General features: G+C 38.0%; 1 protein-coding gene across 1 annotated transcript in view; it reads right to left on the minus strand.

Moving 5' to 3' along the window:
- Positions 1-15,568, minus strand: part of NT5DC1 (5'-nucleotidase domain containing 1) — a 245,670-nt gene that overhangs the window by 24,830 nt on the left and 205,272 nt on the right. Inside the window, exon 11 of the mRNA XM_020971642.1 lies at positions 11,531-11,693. Within this exon, the coding sequence (XP_020827301.1) occupies positions 11,531-11,693 (163 nt within the window). The remainder of the gene's footprint in view (positions 1-11,530; positions 11,694-15,568) is intronic.

Raw genomic sequence — 15,568 nt, forward strand, 5'->3', positions numbered from 1 at the left:
GTCTGGGTTGCAAACTCTGCATCAAGACACTACCTATATGATCCTGGGTAAGTCATCTAAACTCTTTAAGCCTCAATTTCTTCATCTGTAAAAGGGGGAGGATAATAGCACCTACCTTGTTGTGAGGAGTAAATGTGATACTATCTACAAAGTACTTTGAGAACCTTAAAGCACTATATAAATCTTGATTATTATTATTAGTATCATTATTATTATTGACTGCCAAGTGTTAGTAGTAAATAAAAAAAGCTCAAATCAGGATATACCGGGCCATAATGCGATGTCCTCACAACAATTACCAGGAATCCAAATGTAAACAAGATAGCATGTTCTCTTTAAAACAGTCATTAAAAATATCTGAGGCCATATCAATATGTTCAAAAAAATCTCATTTCAAGGAAGTACATTTTTATCATGCTACAGGGACACTTTCAAGGTCTCTCTCAAGAACTCTGGAATTGATTGTGTGACATGGGAGACACGGGTACAGGACTGTCCAGTTGGCATGCCGTCATCAGAGTAGGATTGAAATAGCTCAAAAGAAATGCGCGACGTGCAAATTTAGAGAATCCATCCCAAACGTTCATGCACTATTTGTGCCTGACCTGTGGTAGAGCATTCCAAGCTCGCGTTGTTCTGACTGGCCACAGTCAGACCTCAGATGCTAACGCAGTGCTGTCGTTTTGGTCCTCTTCGACGAGGAAGGACAACAACCAACAACATTTTATCACGTACTCATATGCAAATAACGGGCACCATTTCTATTTGAGTTTGACATTACTGGTATAGAGAATTCTTGCCAAGGGAAAACCCTTTAATGATACAGAGCAGCAGCTGTTCTTCAACTTAGAACTTAGACTTAGACGGCGGCCTGATGCATTTTACTTTAAAATTACAGAACAGGGACAGGGCTAGAAAGCAATTCATGTGATGAAGACCATGGGATCTACAGCACTGAGGGCCCAAAACAAGTCAGCCACGTGGTGTGGCAGCCAAAGGGCTACTGTAATTTGGGACTGAATTGTTATTTATTTATTTTTTCAGTTCGATTCATGTTTTGTTTTTACATTACATACATTTACAGATTACTCCCATTTTGCGAGAGGTTTCCTGTGTAATAAGGTAAAAAAGTTAAGTGAAACTAATAACACAGTGACCTCATCTGAAAATGCATGCAACATTTCACACCTGTATCATCTCTCTCACCTCTATTTTTAAAAGATGAAAAAAAAAATCTAATTTCTCTCTTTGCACCCACCTCTACCCCATGGGGGAGGGGGGTGGGAAGAAAAGAAACAAATTTATTGTAACAAATATATACAGAGATAAACAAAACAAATTCCTTCAATGGCTATATACAAAAATATGTCTCATTCTGTACCCTGAATCCATCAGCTCTCTTTCATAGATAGCAGGTTTCATCATTGATCCCCTGGAGTCTTGAATGGTCACTGCACCAATCAGAGTTCTGTTTTTACAGTGATGTTGTTATTGTATGAATGCTTCTGCTCCCTTTGGGCTGAATTACCTGAAGCATAATGTCTAGAATGAAGGAAGCAATTGATGATGGTCTCTGACAAGTGCTGGGTACCACATTTGAGAACGGACACTGACAAACTGAAGTATATTCAGAGGAAGGTGACCAAAATGGTAAGAGGGATTGAAACCATATCATGTTAATATAATGGAGGTCTGGCACATGAGCAGACCCCATCGACTTATCCAATCTTTCTGCTTTGAGGATGCGGGGGAGCTTATTTCTGGGAGAATCATAATATGTGTGATAGGACCAGCATTGTGATATCTACCAGAATTTCCCCACAACATGTGTAAGTCCAACCTCTCTTTCCATCTGGGAACATGGATCAACTTTCCCTAAAAGGAGACATGACTGGCCCTGAGATCTGATAGGCCTTAGCTTCCCTGACATGGCTTCCTGGTCACCTAAGGGCATATAGCCATATCTAACATTTATTTCTGATGTCTTTATTTCTTTTTCTCTGCATTACCAAAATTTGTGATCTAAATATTTCACATTCTTTCCAGCGTGACATATATTTGAAAACCTAAGACAGAGTACATTCCTTAAAAATGTTGCCTTTTCACTTTATGCTCATGCTTATATATAAAATATTTTAAAGCTTACATCAGATTTTTTTTTTCAGTTTGGCAGAATCTTTCCACCACGTCCTGCTCTGAAGCTTCTTAATGGTATGGCTCAGCAAGAGACTGGAGTATTGAAGCTAGTGTCAGAGAGAGGTAAGCTCTGTCATGCTCTGCTCTGAGCATGGAATACGCATAATGTCCAAGGACTAGCACGGTTAACTTCAGTGAGTTCCATCCTCAGCTTAGCCACAGGATGATGAATATTTGGACACAACGATTTTTGAAAACCATTTATGAAGTTACAAAGGGTTACATCGTATGCTATTTTGGTGAAGAAGGTAGTGAGAAACATGAAATTACATTTCCTTGAATTACTGGCAGAAACCAGTAGGACACATTTTTTGGACCCAATGGCACAAATCTTTTGGCATCTGCTATTATCTGTATAATTTGTAATTGCTACTGATGCATTTATAATATTCAGAGAACTTTTTACTGTTTATTTTTATTTTTCTGTAATAAGCAGATACTCCTAACCCTTCACAGATTTCATACAGAGTTTATGAGGCTTAAAATAGTTTTGACAAATTGTTCTATTAAATAAAATCCTGTTTTTTATACCCATCAGTAACGTAAAAGAAACATAAATGCAGTGTGGTAAACACTTCCCTGATCTCTCCAAAGTGACTGTTCCTTATCTGTTCTCAATGCACTTTATGTCCCTTGTATATTTATTATATTCTAAATCTTAACATATTTTTCCACGTACCTTCTCTATCCCCTCTCAGGCTATAAGCTACCTGAGATAGACTTAGGTATTTCTCTAAGCACAGTCCATCACATATAGCAGGCACTTATATGGAAAAAAAATGTACATATGAAAGGTCATATTCTGGTTACGATCCATCTAAATGTAAATGAACACAGAATTTAAAAACTTCTTGAGGGAATATTTGTTACTACAGCTGCCAATTCTGTACTGACATTTTTAAATGTCAACTGCTTTCTTAAGAAATGTGAGTAATCAAGATTGGTAGAGGTCCACTTCAGCAAATGCTTTTCTATTACAGTTATAATACATTCACTTTTGATGGTAACAGTAACATAGGTGGTTTCAAATGGTTTCCATTGGTGCAGAAGAACTTAGGACAGAAGGCACTTTTGTCCAAAAGGAATGTGCCAGGATCATTCAACCTAAAGCATTTTAATTTCTTTCTTTGGGCAAAAAACTTTATCCAGAAGGGAAAAGTATTATATCACTCTCTCCACCAAAGTAGCTGCTAGAAAACTTTCCTGGATCTTTGCTCTTTCACTAAAAATAGCACAGAGCATAGAAAGGTTGGTAGCATTTGGCTGGTGCACTGTGGGTACATAAAAATTCAGTTCTGTATCCTCTTTGTGCCAGAGAGGATGCCCAGCAAAAATTTCTCAGGGTAATGAGGGAAGTTCAACCTATGTGGAGCCAGTAAGGGAAAACTCATAGCAGGGATGACTTCTAATCCTCAAGAAAAAGGGGAACACACAGCTGCTGGGGATGGGAGTGGGGAAAGATCACCACTTGCCAAAAATGACGACATGGATTGGCATGGAGAAAGAGCTGTTAGTAGGCAGTCTGCCTTACCACAAGGGACCACATGCCAACTTGAGGCACTGTGCCCTAATTATAATTAATGATACTCAGAATGAGCTGCTTTCAGAATACAAGAGACCTTTCTGTTTGGAGGAGATATGTTCTAGAGATCCCCATGAATGGTAAATCTGTGGGAACAGTACTAGGCCTATGTTAAATAGAGAAGAGTTCTCAAAGAAGAACTAGACTACCAGGTGTTAACAAGACAGATGAGTAGCTATAGGCTGCATTTCCAATATTCTGGATGACTGCCAAGAACAGCAAATATGTAAAATTCCCAGTTAGAGCACTTCACATCTGTAGTTCTTGTACATACATACTGCCTAGAGTACTAAGTAGGAAAATGCTGAGATAGTGGTGTTTATATTATCTATCATTCTACTTGTTTAAAAACAACTAAAAGATCAAATGTGTCAATTTGTTGTTGTTGTTCAGTCATTTTTCAGTTATATTCAACTCTTTGTGACCTGCTTTGGGGATTTTCTTGGCAAAAATGCTGGAGTGATTTGCCATTTCCTCCTCCAGTCATTTTACAGATGAGGAAACTGATGCAAACAGGGTTAAGTGGCTTGCTCAGGGTCACACAGCTAGTTAAGGTCTGAGGCTGGATTTGAACTCAGGAAGATGAGTCAACCTGACTCGAGGTTCAGCTCTCTATCCACTCTGCTACCTACCTGCCAATATGTCAATAATAGGGGCTAAAATATTGTATAGTTTTCTAGGGGTTTTTTTTGCTATTATCGCAGAACACCCCATTTTTGATGTCAAGAAACAGATTGTCCATTTGATTTTTGATGTATCATCCTATTTCTCAATCTCATTTATGGGGTAACCTCATATTGTTGAGCTCTTTGTAATTTCAAAAATGACCTCTCCATTTCAAGTTCTTTCAACATGGGGCAAAGGAGCCAAAGGTCGGTTCTGAAAACCATATTTTAACTTGTTCTGTAATTACGAAGTTGAAATACAACTGGTAAACTTAATGGTAGAACTAGATTATTTGCGGGATGCTGACACCACCTACCCAATCAATTTAATCTTTCAATCAATCGATTCATTGTTTTTTCTTTTGTGTTCCCCAGTGCTTAGCACATAGTAAGTGCTTAATGAATGCTTACTGACTGACAAGCATTTATTAAGTGGCTATTATGTGTCAGGCAGAGATAAAAATGAAATAGTCCTTGCTCAGGAATTTAGCACTGCACTGAAACAATTCCTTCCAAGGTTATTAAATAGCAGCCTTACTGCTGAATCCAGTGATCTTTGTTCTGACCTCTTCCATGGATTTTATGCAGCACTTGATATTGCTGAAAATTTCCTCCTTCTAGACTTCCTCTTCTCTTAGCTTCCGTGATGCTGCACTCTCATGGCTGAGTCTTCTTCCTCCAACTGCTCCTTCTATGTTATTGTTGGCTCCTTATCCTACTGTCCCCCAACTTGTATCCTTGGCTCTTTTTTCTCCTCTCTTTATGCTCTTTTCCTTGGTAATCTTAGCTATTCCTATGGCTTCAGTTATTACCTCTATAAAGATAAAGTAAGATCTAATTCCAACCACTTTCTAGAGCTTCAATTCCTGAATGTCCAGTTGCTTGCTAAGTGCCTCTAAAATGTCCAGGAAGCTCCTCAAAGGCAGTATGTCTAAAACTAAATTTACCCTTTCTCCAAAACTACTCTATTTCTTTCTAACTTTTCTTCTTTTGTTGATGGCTCTACCACTCTCCCAGTCACCCATATTTGCTACCTTGGAATTATCCTTAACCTTCCTTCTCTCTCATCTACTACATCCAAGTAATTACCAAGGTCAGTTGATTCTACCTCATAATATTTTTCACAATCACCCCTTCCTTTTCCAACTGTAACTCAGACCTTCATCTCATATCAGCTAGACTACTATAATAACCTAATTCTTCTGGCTTTCAATCTTTCCCCTCTCCAGTACAGCCCTCACACTGCTAACCTTTCTGATACAATACCCTGGATGTCACTATTATGCACTCAAAGACCTTCAATGGCTCCCTATTGAGTAAAGTATAAAATATGCCCTCTACAGCAAAACTGCAATCTATATTAACAATATCATCAAAATAGGAAGAACTAATATTTACAAAACCTACCTCAGAAAACTGTTGAAATCACTTTGTAAACTAAAAATGGCTCGGTAAAAAAATGCAGAGGGGCAGGTAGGTGACTCAGTGGATAGAGCACTGGGCCTGAAATCAGAATGACCCAAGTTCAAATGCAGCCTCAGACACTTACTAGCTGTGTGACCCTGGGCAAGTCATTTAACCCTATTTGGCTCAGTTTCCTCATCTGTAAAATGAGCTGGAGAAGAAACAGCAAAATCACTCTAGTATCTTTGTGAAGAAAACCCTAGATATAGTCATGAACCTGAATGGACATGACTGAAACAAAAGAATGCAGAACTTCAGCTATGGGTAAAAGGCCAAACTTCTCTATTTCTGTCAAAGGTACAATCATTCTTCCAGTCTCCTAGGTTCAAAATCTTGGAGTTATCCCTGACTCCTCCCTTTCCTTCACTCCACATATACAATCAGCTGCCAAGTCTTGCCATTTCCACCTCTATATCTCTTGCATTCAAACCACTTTTCTCTCTTTACACATCTACCACCTTAGTTCAGATCCTCATTACGTCCCATCTAGATTATTATCATAATACATATTATTATAATATTCCTAATTGGCTGCCCTTCCTTAAGCATCTTCCAACCTCCCAAGCTCTCCACCAGAGGTATCAAGTTGGTGGCATATAGTCCCAGAGTGCAGTGGTAATCAGAATAAAATGTAATTGGGAAATGTTTAACAAAATAAATTATAGTGCAATATAAAATTAATTGTGGTTTTTAAGTCAATTTGTAGCCTACAAGGATCCATCTTCACTTGTTTGATACAAACCTACACTAGTAAAAAATGGTTTTCTGAATGTTGAAAGTTGTCTTTATATGCAACTAGGGGAAAATTAAAATATTATTTAAAAAAAATGATTTTCCTTAGGCACAGGTCTGACCATGTTACTCTACTACTCAGTAAATTCCATCTACTTCCTATTACCTCTAGAGTCAATTTTAAACTCTATTTAAAGTCCTCCACAATACTCCCATCCTATCTTTCCAAACTCCTTGGACATTACTCTCCCTCTTGCTCTCTGTGATCCAGCAAAACTGGCCTTTCTGTTCCTCTCCCATCTCTATGTCTTTTGTATTGGCTGTCTCCCATGTATAAAATGTTCCCATTACCCCTCCATCTGAAGAATCCCTCTCTTCCTTCAAGGCATAGCTTAAGCAACATCTCCTACGCGAAGCCTTTCTTGACCCCTCTCAACTGCCCTCCCTCTCCAATCAAGTTGTATTTAACTACTTTGTATTTATTCTCTTTATATTTATTCTTATATAATTAAGAAATATCTTTCTCTTCCTTGTTAGAATTTTAGTTCCGTGACAGTAGGAATTATTTTATTTATTGTATCTGTATCCCTACCACCCACTAGACTGCTTGGCATATTTTGTGGTTATTACATCACTTTAGTTGTGTCTGACTCTTCATGACCCCACCCCATTTGGGGTTTTCTTGGCAAAGATACTGGAGTGGTTTGCCTTTTCCTTCTCCAACTCATTTTACAGATGAGGAACTGAGGCAAACAGAGTTAAGTGACTTGTCTGGGCTAGTAAGAGTCTGAGGCCAGATTAGAACTCAGGAAGATGAGTATTTGTGACTTTTAGGCTAGGTGTTCTATCCACTGTGCCACCTAGCTGCCCCACAGTGGGCCCTTTATTAATGCCTATTGGTTTGATGAGTGGCTGCCCAAGGTCACACATCTAGTATTTGACAGAACTAGGATTTGAACTCAGGTCCTATAATTATAAGTTCAGTGCTCTGTCCACAGTGTTATGCCACCTGTTAAGAAGTGTTACTTGCTAGACAAAAGCCCTGAAAGAAAAACCATATGGGGCTGAGAGCACAATAAGTATAAACACATAAGTATAGTGAGGAATAGGGAAATGTCTTCTGCGACTAGAGCAAGAAAGTAGCTGACGGTGTTGAGAACTTTTGAAGGATGGAAGAAAGGAAAGACAGGCATCTTTTGGTGGATGGCCTCAATCTTCTCAGTGAAATGGGAGGCAAAGTCATTGGCTGTAAGTGGATGAAAGAAGCATGGACTTTCTAGGAGAAGAAAAGATTTTGAATATGCTTTGCAGAATAAGACAAAGAGTAAGCAAGATTAAAATATGACTGCAGGGCATCAGAAAGGCTTAGCTGAGATTATGTATCCTCAATTTATAGTGAGTAAAATCAATAATTTCACAATTTTCTCTATCTGTATTCAGCAGCCCAAATTCAAGGACGGAGATTATTTTACAAATTAATTTACATTTTACATTATCATATTATTATTCCCCATTATTATTACAACCTGTATTTATAATAAAAATTAAAAACACACAAACAACTCAAACAATTTTGTAGGTCCATGAGAATTTGGGTGAACTTTTTTTTGGCGAGGCAATTGTGGTTAAGTGACTTGCCCATGGTCACACAGCTAGTAAGTGTTATGTGTCTGAGGCTGGATTTGAACTCAGGTCCTCCTCACTCCAGGGCCGGTGCTCTATTCACTGCCTAGCTGTCTCCTGGGTTAACTATTTTTTTGTGTTATCATCTTGCATCAGTCCACAGGTATATAGGTTACTTATCTTGGAATATGTCAGATGCTGGGACCTCACTGTCAAATGTTTCCATTTGCTGTTTACAATTTCAAAATAGTTCCTAAAAAAGATATCCATTCTTGATATGTAAAGTTCAAAGCCTTTGGTGTCATTTTTGAGTGAGTAAGATCAGCTGTTAAATGCAATGCCAGATCTGACAAGGCCAGAATTATATGTTATAAAGTTATGGAGGTAGCTTCAACAATTAATTCAGGTATTTTAAAAGTATAATGTAAAGTAGCTACATATGCTTTAATGTTTGCCAAACTGTCTATCTATCTATCTGTACATATATACATACCCACATGTACATATATATGTATATATATGTGTATATATATGTGTGTATATATATATGTGTATATATATATATGTATATATATGTGTATATATATATATATATATATATGTATATATACACACCCACACCCACATATGTAGCTCTAGTATATAACAACATAAAACAATCTGCAAGTTATACACCACCTAGGCTAAAGGACAGTGGATATTTATGACAAAACAATGCTCTCTATTAGGTGCAAACAAAAACTTATTCTTTGAAATCTTGCATATTTGTATATCACTTGCTGAGTGTCTAGAACAGGGGTGGAGAACTTGTTGGCTTGAGGCCACATGTGGCCCTCTAAGTCCTCAAGTGCAGCCCTTTGACTGAATCCAAACTTCACAGAACATATCCTTTCATTAAGCCTGTTGGTTCACTTAGGCACCTCTTTGGGCCTATATGTTGCAGATAAGATGTAGATCTACATTGGAAGAGGAAGGTTTTTCAACTGGGAGTTCTCAATACCAGCGAAATCACAGATACGGTTCCTATTCCTAGCCCTTTGTTCAAGACACTGCAAAGGTAAAGGAAAAAGGCCCTGGCCTCAGGGAGCTTAAATTCTGCTATTATTGATGTTATTGGTGGTGGTGTGAAACCAACAGGCAGAGAGATAAGTAAATGTAAGATAAGTTGAGGAGGAACAGAACACTCAGAAGTCAGTGAGGAGGGAGGGGCACTGGTGCTGAGTAGTGAGCACACATCAAGAGGGAGTACATTTCCCACATATGGGAAAGCTTTACTTGGGATTGGAGTTGAAGTGTGTTTGGGGAAAAGCCAGCAGGCCAGTTTGGCCAGAACACAGAAGGGAAGTCCTGCTTAGTAAGGCTGGAAAGGTAGGTGGGAATCAAATTAGGAAGGGCTTCAGATTCCAGGCTGAGGGCTTTGAATGTTATCCTTGTGTCAGCGGAAGGGAAGGATGCCATTCTTTCTCAAAAAGAGTGTGAAGTGTTGATGCATGAATGGGCATAGAAATGAAAGAAAAAAATGTGTTTCAATTGGAGAGAGAGACAAGTTTGTTTGTTCATTATGAGGTGTTTAGAAGTTTCAGCTAGGTGGGATCCATGGACAGAGTGCCAGGTCTGGAGTCAGGAAGACCTGAATTCAAATCTGGCTTCAGACACTTATTAGCTGTGCAACCCTGGGCAAGTCACTTAACCTCTGTTTGCTGTAATCCACTGCAGAAACAAATGGCAAACCACTCCGGTATCTTTGCCAAGAAAACCCGTGGATACTATGGTCCATGAGATCATTAAGAGCTCGACATGACTAAACGGATTGAACAACAAAAGATAGTAGAATGATTTGGGACCTTCCTGAAAAAAAAAAAGGGGGGGATGAAAATCAGCCTTATTCCTCTGCTCACTCTTAACACTGATTGATCTTATAACTGTCTTCATAGTTCTAACTCTGTAAAATGCTATTCCTTTATTTTATAAAAAAAATAACAAAGGACACCATGTCACACAATCAAAAACATTTATTAATCATCTACTATGGGGGCGGCTAGGTGGTGCAGTGGATAGAGCTCTGGCCTTGGAGTCAGGAGGACCTGAGTTCAAATCCAGCCTCAGATACTTGACACTTACTAGCTGTGTGACCCCGAGCAAGTCACTTAACCCCGATTCCCTCACCAAAAAAAGAATCACTTACTATACACCAAGTACTATGCTAGGCAATGGAGCAGGGGTGTGCTGGCAAATGTTTAACAGCTGGCTTCCTGGGGAAAAAATGAATATATGATACACTCTAAAGTTTAATCTGCATTATTAATTTTTCTCTCCATCATTTTAAGCCTAGAGAACCAAAAGACAATAGCTCAAGCCTTGCTTTGTAGGACTTGACCATTTCCAAATTGTTCCCATTGAAAATTTAACAACTGGGTCTTGGAGTCATCATGTGCTGACACTAGCACACCCCTGCACTGGGAATACTGAGAATGAAATCTCTGCAGTGGGGCAACAAAGACATAGAATGGTTTCATTCTTGATGATAAGTACATATATAGGCACATATAGAATAAAAACAAAAAATGCAAAGTAGTACAGGAGAAAGGACAATGGTAGTTTGCAGCATGCAGATTAAACTTCTGTTCTACAAATTCAACAAACATTTACTGGGTATAAATTACATGCCAGGTTCTGGGTGAGGTACTGGAATAAATTTATAGGAAAAATATTGAGAGTTGAGTTGCTCACTATTTGTAATGCTGCTCATTTTTAGATGAGCTAACCTTCTAGCACTTAGTATATTGACCAAGGGTGATTTCCATATGTTAAGAGATGTGAAATTTCATTGATTTAGGACTCCCTCTATTGACTCAGATCACAAGCCTTGGCAACTTTGTTACTAGGTTAATGAATCTCCAAAGCCAAAAAAAATCCATTAGCTTTTGGTCAATCTTTTGTGGATGAACCTCCCTAGGCTTGCGTGGTCTTCAGATAAGTCTACTTCCAGGTCTGTAGTCAAACTCTTTTCAGATCAGCAAGACCTGTGTTTGTGGTCTGCTGGTCTAGCCTCCTGAGAGACCACTGTCAGCTCCATGCCACCGAAATGGATCTGGAGCTAGGATTTCTATCTATTTTTATTAAAATGATGAATGGGGTTTCCTGCCTGAATATCCATACAAAATAAATCATATTATGAGGTAGTTTATTTCCCTGGTTACAAGATGAAAAATTAATATAAGTATGAAAGATAAATGTCATGTAGTTATCCAGTCTTTCTTTTCCTTACCTGTTATAGCTTCCAGACTTGGGATCACAATAGTGCTGTAATTATGAATTTGCTTACAAAACCAAGTAAATGAATTTGCAGAGCTTTCCAGTCCCAGGTTGCCATCAACAAATAAAGAGCCCCATTCTTTAGAAAATGAATTCAATGGCTTTTTTTGCTGCTCCTGAGAGAAGGGGGAAAAAAAATACAGATAAATCAGATACATCAAATCAAGATCATGTAATGGGCTACATTTTTTTTTCCCTCCAGGGAAACAGTATCAACATTAAAAAAAAAAAGTAGTAATACCAGTTACTAATACTTCACCAAATTGTGCCTTTTATTGGAAGAGTAATGTGGTTAAGACTGCCATTAGAATAGTCTCCTCAAAGTGGCAAACACCAATCCTAAGGTATTTCCAGAGAAGTGGTAAACAAATGAAAAACACAAAGAGATAGAAACATGGCAAAGAATATCTGTAAAATGCATTTCTAAAACGAATTTATTTTCTGAGTAATACAAAGCTCCAGATGTGTTTTTAGATTTATAAACCTTTGTACTTTCCACATTTATTATGCATTCTCCATTTCTCTTATTCGACCACCAAATGAAATCCATCTGCTATTTTTGGGTGGGTGGGGGGAGTGTTTCTGCTGACATAAGATCACATGATCTTTTTGTACATCTTAATACTATAAATTTTTCTTTTTGTTATATACTTATTTGGAGCCAACTTCATACAGAAAGATGAGATTTTCTTTTTAGATGCCATTTATCTGAGAACCCACTAAAGAAGAAATGGCTTAATTTCACTAGTCATTTCAGGGCATTATGGAATCTGATAGCTACGAGTGGTAAAATTTAAAGGCGACATCTTCAACCATGTGGCACTAACCCACCTTTCTAGGTTTATCATAAAGTATTTTTCTTTACACACAATATGGCTTGGATGAACTACTGCTCTTGCTTTTTCTCACCTATCATCTTTATCTCCCATCTTTATGCCCTTGCATGGGCTGTGTCCCCCATGCCTGGAAAACACTCTTCTGCCTCTTAGAATCTTTGGTATCCCTCAAAGCATGCTAAAGCAACAACCTTCTTTGTAAGGCCTTTCCTGATCCACTATGGTACTAATGCTCTCACAATCCCCATCTCCCATATATCTGTTTTAAATACACATTTATGGGCAGCTTAGGTGGCGCAGTAGATAGAGCACCAACCCTGAAGTTAGGAGGATCTGAGTTCAAATCTGGCCTCAGACACTTACTAGTTGTGTGACCCCTGGGCAAGTCACTTAACCCTGTTTACCTCAATTTACCAATTTAAACCCTGCTGTGAGTTAGCTAGTAAGATTTTACAATCACACCTGAATAACTCCAATACTTAGGTGTACATCTCAAAGAGAAGGCACTGTGTCTCTTTTAGTAAACCTCTAATCTCATGAGGAAGATATAACAAACATGTAATCAAATGAAATATAATAATTACTCAAGTGTACAAGAATAGTTAGGCAAGGATTTCATTGGCAGATTGGAGAAAGGTGGGTCATACTTATTTTTTCCCTTGGTATTTAGGAATAGCCTACTGGAGCTTCATAAGTCTGCTTGCATGAGGGGAAATTAAAAAAAAAAGGCCTAATGAAATTCTCCTTTTTAATTTTAAAGTGTCAACTACATGTTCTGTGGAAACCTAATTCTAGAGATGTTGTACTGCTGTCACAAAACTGGCCTGCGTTCTCAAATTCCAAGAAGAACTTTTTCACAGAACATGCACAAAACGGTAGAACTGCCCCCACTCCTACCCACTTCATGATTCATTCTGACCTTTTTTGTCACCTCCTTCTGCCCAAAATGTGATTTCATAGGGCAGTAATTAGTTTCATAGATTCTTATAATTTATTCCTATTGTCAAATCCACTGATAAAGATCTAATATAAAAATTTACACACCCCTTCCCCGGACTACTTAAGATGATGCATTTAATTCCAAGATCAACAGGATAATAATTCCTCTTATGTAAAAAGGGCAATGTCCCTAACAGAAGAAACACAACATCTTTAATATCGCCCTTGTATGTTGTATTGGTAAACCACAGAAAGGAAAGGAACTTGTGTTTATACTGAGGCCAGGAAAAATGGGACAGCTGCAAAGAATCAAGCCTTCAAAACATTAACAAGCAAAAGGTTACACAGGTATGTCTCCTTTTATACAAGGAGAGAGAGAGAGAGAGAGAGAGAGAGTGTGTGTGTGTGTGTGTGTGTGTGTGTAGGGGAAAGGGGGAGTGTTCTTGAAAAACTGTGAGAAAATAATATTTTTGAAGCCTGAGTTACTTCATTAATTTTTTTTCAATTTCTGAAATACTTTCTGAATTATTTTTAATAGCTAACTTTCAAGTTTTTCCATCCTGCTCCTCCTAACAAATCACAAGCAAGCCTGAGTGATATTTTACCAGGAGTAAAATGTCCTCACATAATGGAATAATCCCTTAATTTATTAGTTATTTAAATGGAATGTTTGTTTATTGGATTTCCTTAAATCAGGACCTACCTGTAAAGAGTTCACTAAGTAACAATTTAGCCTTTATTTTCTAACTCAGTCTTAATAAATTGTTAGAATTTCCTTTAAAACTTGAGCAAATTAGGGGAAAAAGAAGTTTATTCTGAACTACTTTATAAATCAGTGGTAATACCAGGATTGCCATTTGGAGGTCCTGAATTTTTCTTTCACCCAGCTTTTCATGTGATGAATAGTGCTTCCTATTCCCTAATTACTCACGGGAAAAAAATGTCCATTCTCAAGGCTAAGCAAGGATGGTTCCAAAAATATCCTATTGTTGAGGCAACTAGGTATCATAGTGGATAGACAACTTGGAGTCAGGGAAATCTGAGTTCACAATCTTCCCTCAAAGACTTTACTAATTGTGCGACTCTGGGCAATCATTTAAGCTCTCTCTGCCTCAGTCTCCTAATCCATAAGATGAGAGGGTTGGATTGTAGAGTTTCTAAGCTCTTTTCAGTACTACCTCTATGACATATGGAATCTGAATCTCAAAAGGTTTTTTTTTCTTGATGGCAAACAGGGCTTTATATTTACCGAAGAGCTAAAATAAAAGAAAATGTCGTTTCTTTGAAATTACAGGAAAAGTTGGCTTAAGCAATGAAATAAGATAGTTTGTTTTTGATGGTGAGTGTTATCAGTCTCAAGTTGACAAACTCTTCTGCAAATTCACTCAGCAACCTATCACTGGCTATGTTGGCAATAATGATGTCCATCTCTCTCTCTGTTTTCTAATAGTGAGAACTTTAAATTTATATTTCTTTCCAAAATGATCTGCTTATTTCCTTCAGTCAATTTTTCATCAATATTAGGAGTGCCAAAGGAAATTCAAGATATTTCTCAATTTGTTACCCATTTTATTATTTTAGCCATAAATCTACTCAAATTTGAAGAGGGCCTGAAGAGCATCTCGCTAAACGCAGCTGTAGAAGGTTCACAGCTACATGTGTAGCTCTGGATACAAAGAATGTGCAAAAGCCACTGCTCAGGAATCAGGAGATCTGGCTCTTAGTCCTGACTCTACCACTAACTACTACCAGGACGACCACTTAACCTCTGTGTGTCTCACATTCCTAATCTGCACAATGAGACCTAGAGGATTTCTAAGGTTCTTTCTCAAATTAAAATTCTATGACTCTGTGATACTCTACAACTTAAACTATTTGGGGTTTTTGTAGAATTTCCATAATGGCTGACCTGGCAAATTATTGAATAGACTGTGTTCTATTCATTTTGAGACAACACAGAAATGACTAGCTAACTCCTGTGCCCCCATCTCCTTCACAATATATCTCTTTTCCTAACTTAGCTCTTTCTGTTAAGGGGGCTGCCATCTGTAACCACTCATGTCCATGACCTAGGAATCATCCTTGATTGTTCACTCTTTTTAATATCTACCCCCCCCCCAGCAATCTCTTCATGTCAAATTAGTTGTCAGATCTTGTCCATTTTATTTTCATGCTATCTTTCTAATCCATCCCCTGCTCTCTACTCACACCTCAAC

Source organism: Phascolarctos cinereus, unplaced genomic scaffold, assembly GCF_003287225.1.
Source record: "Phascolarctos cinereus isolate Bilbo 61053 unplaced genomic scaffold, phaCin_HiC Scaffold_5;HRSCAF=322, whole genome shotgun sequence".
NCBI lineage: Eukaryota > Metazoa > Chordata > Mammalia > Diprotodontia > Phascolarctidae > Phascolarctos > Phascolarctos cinereus.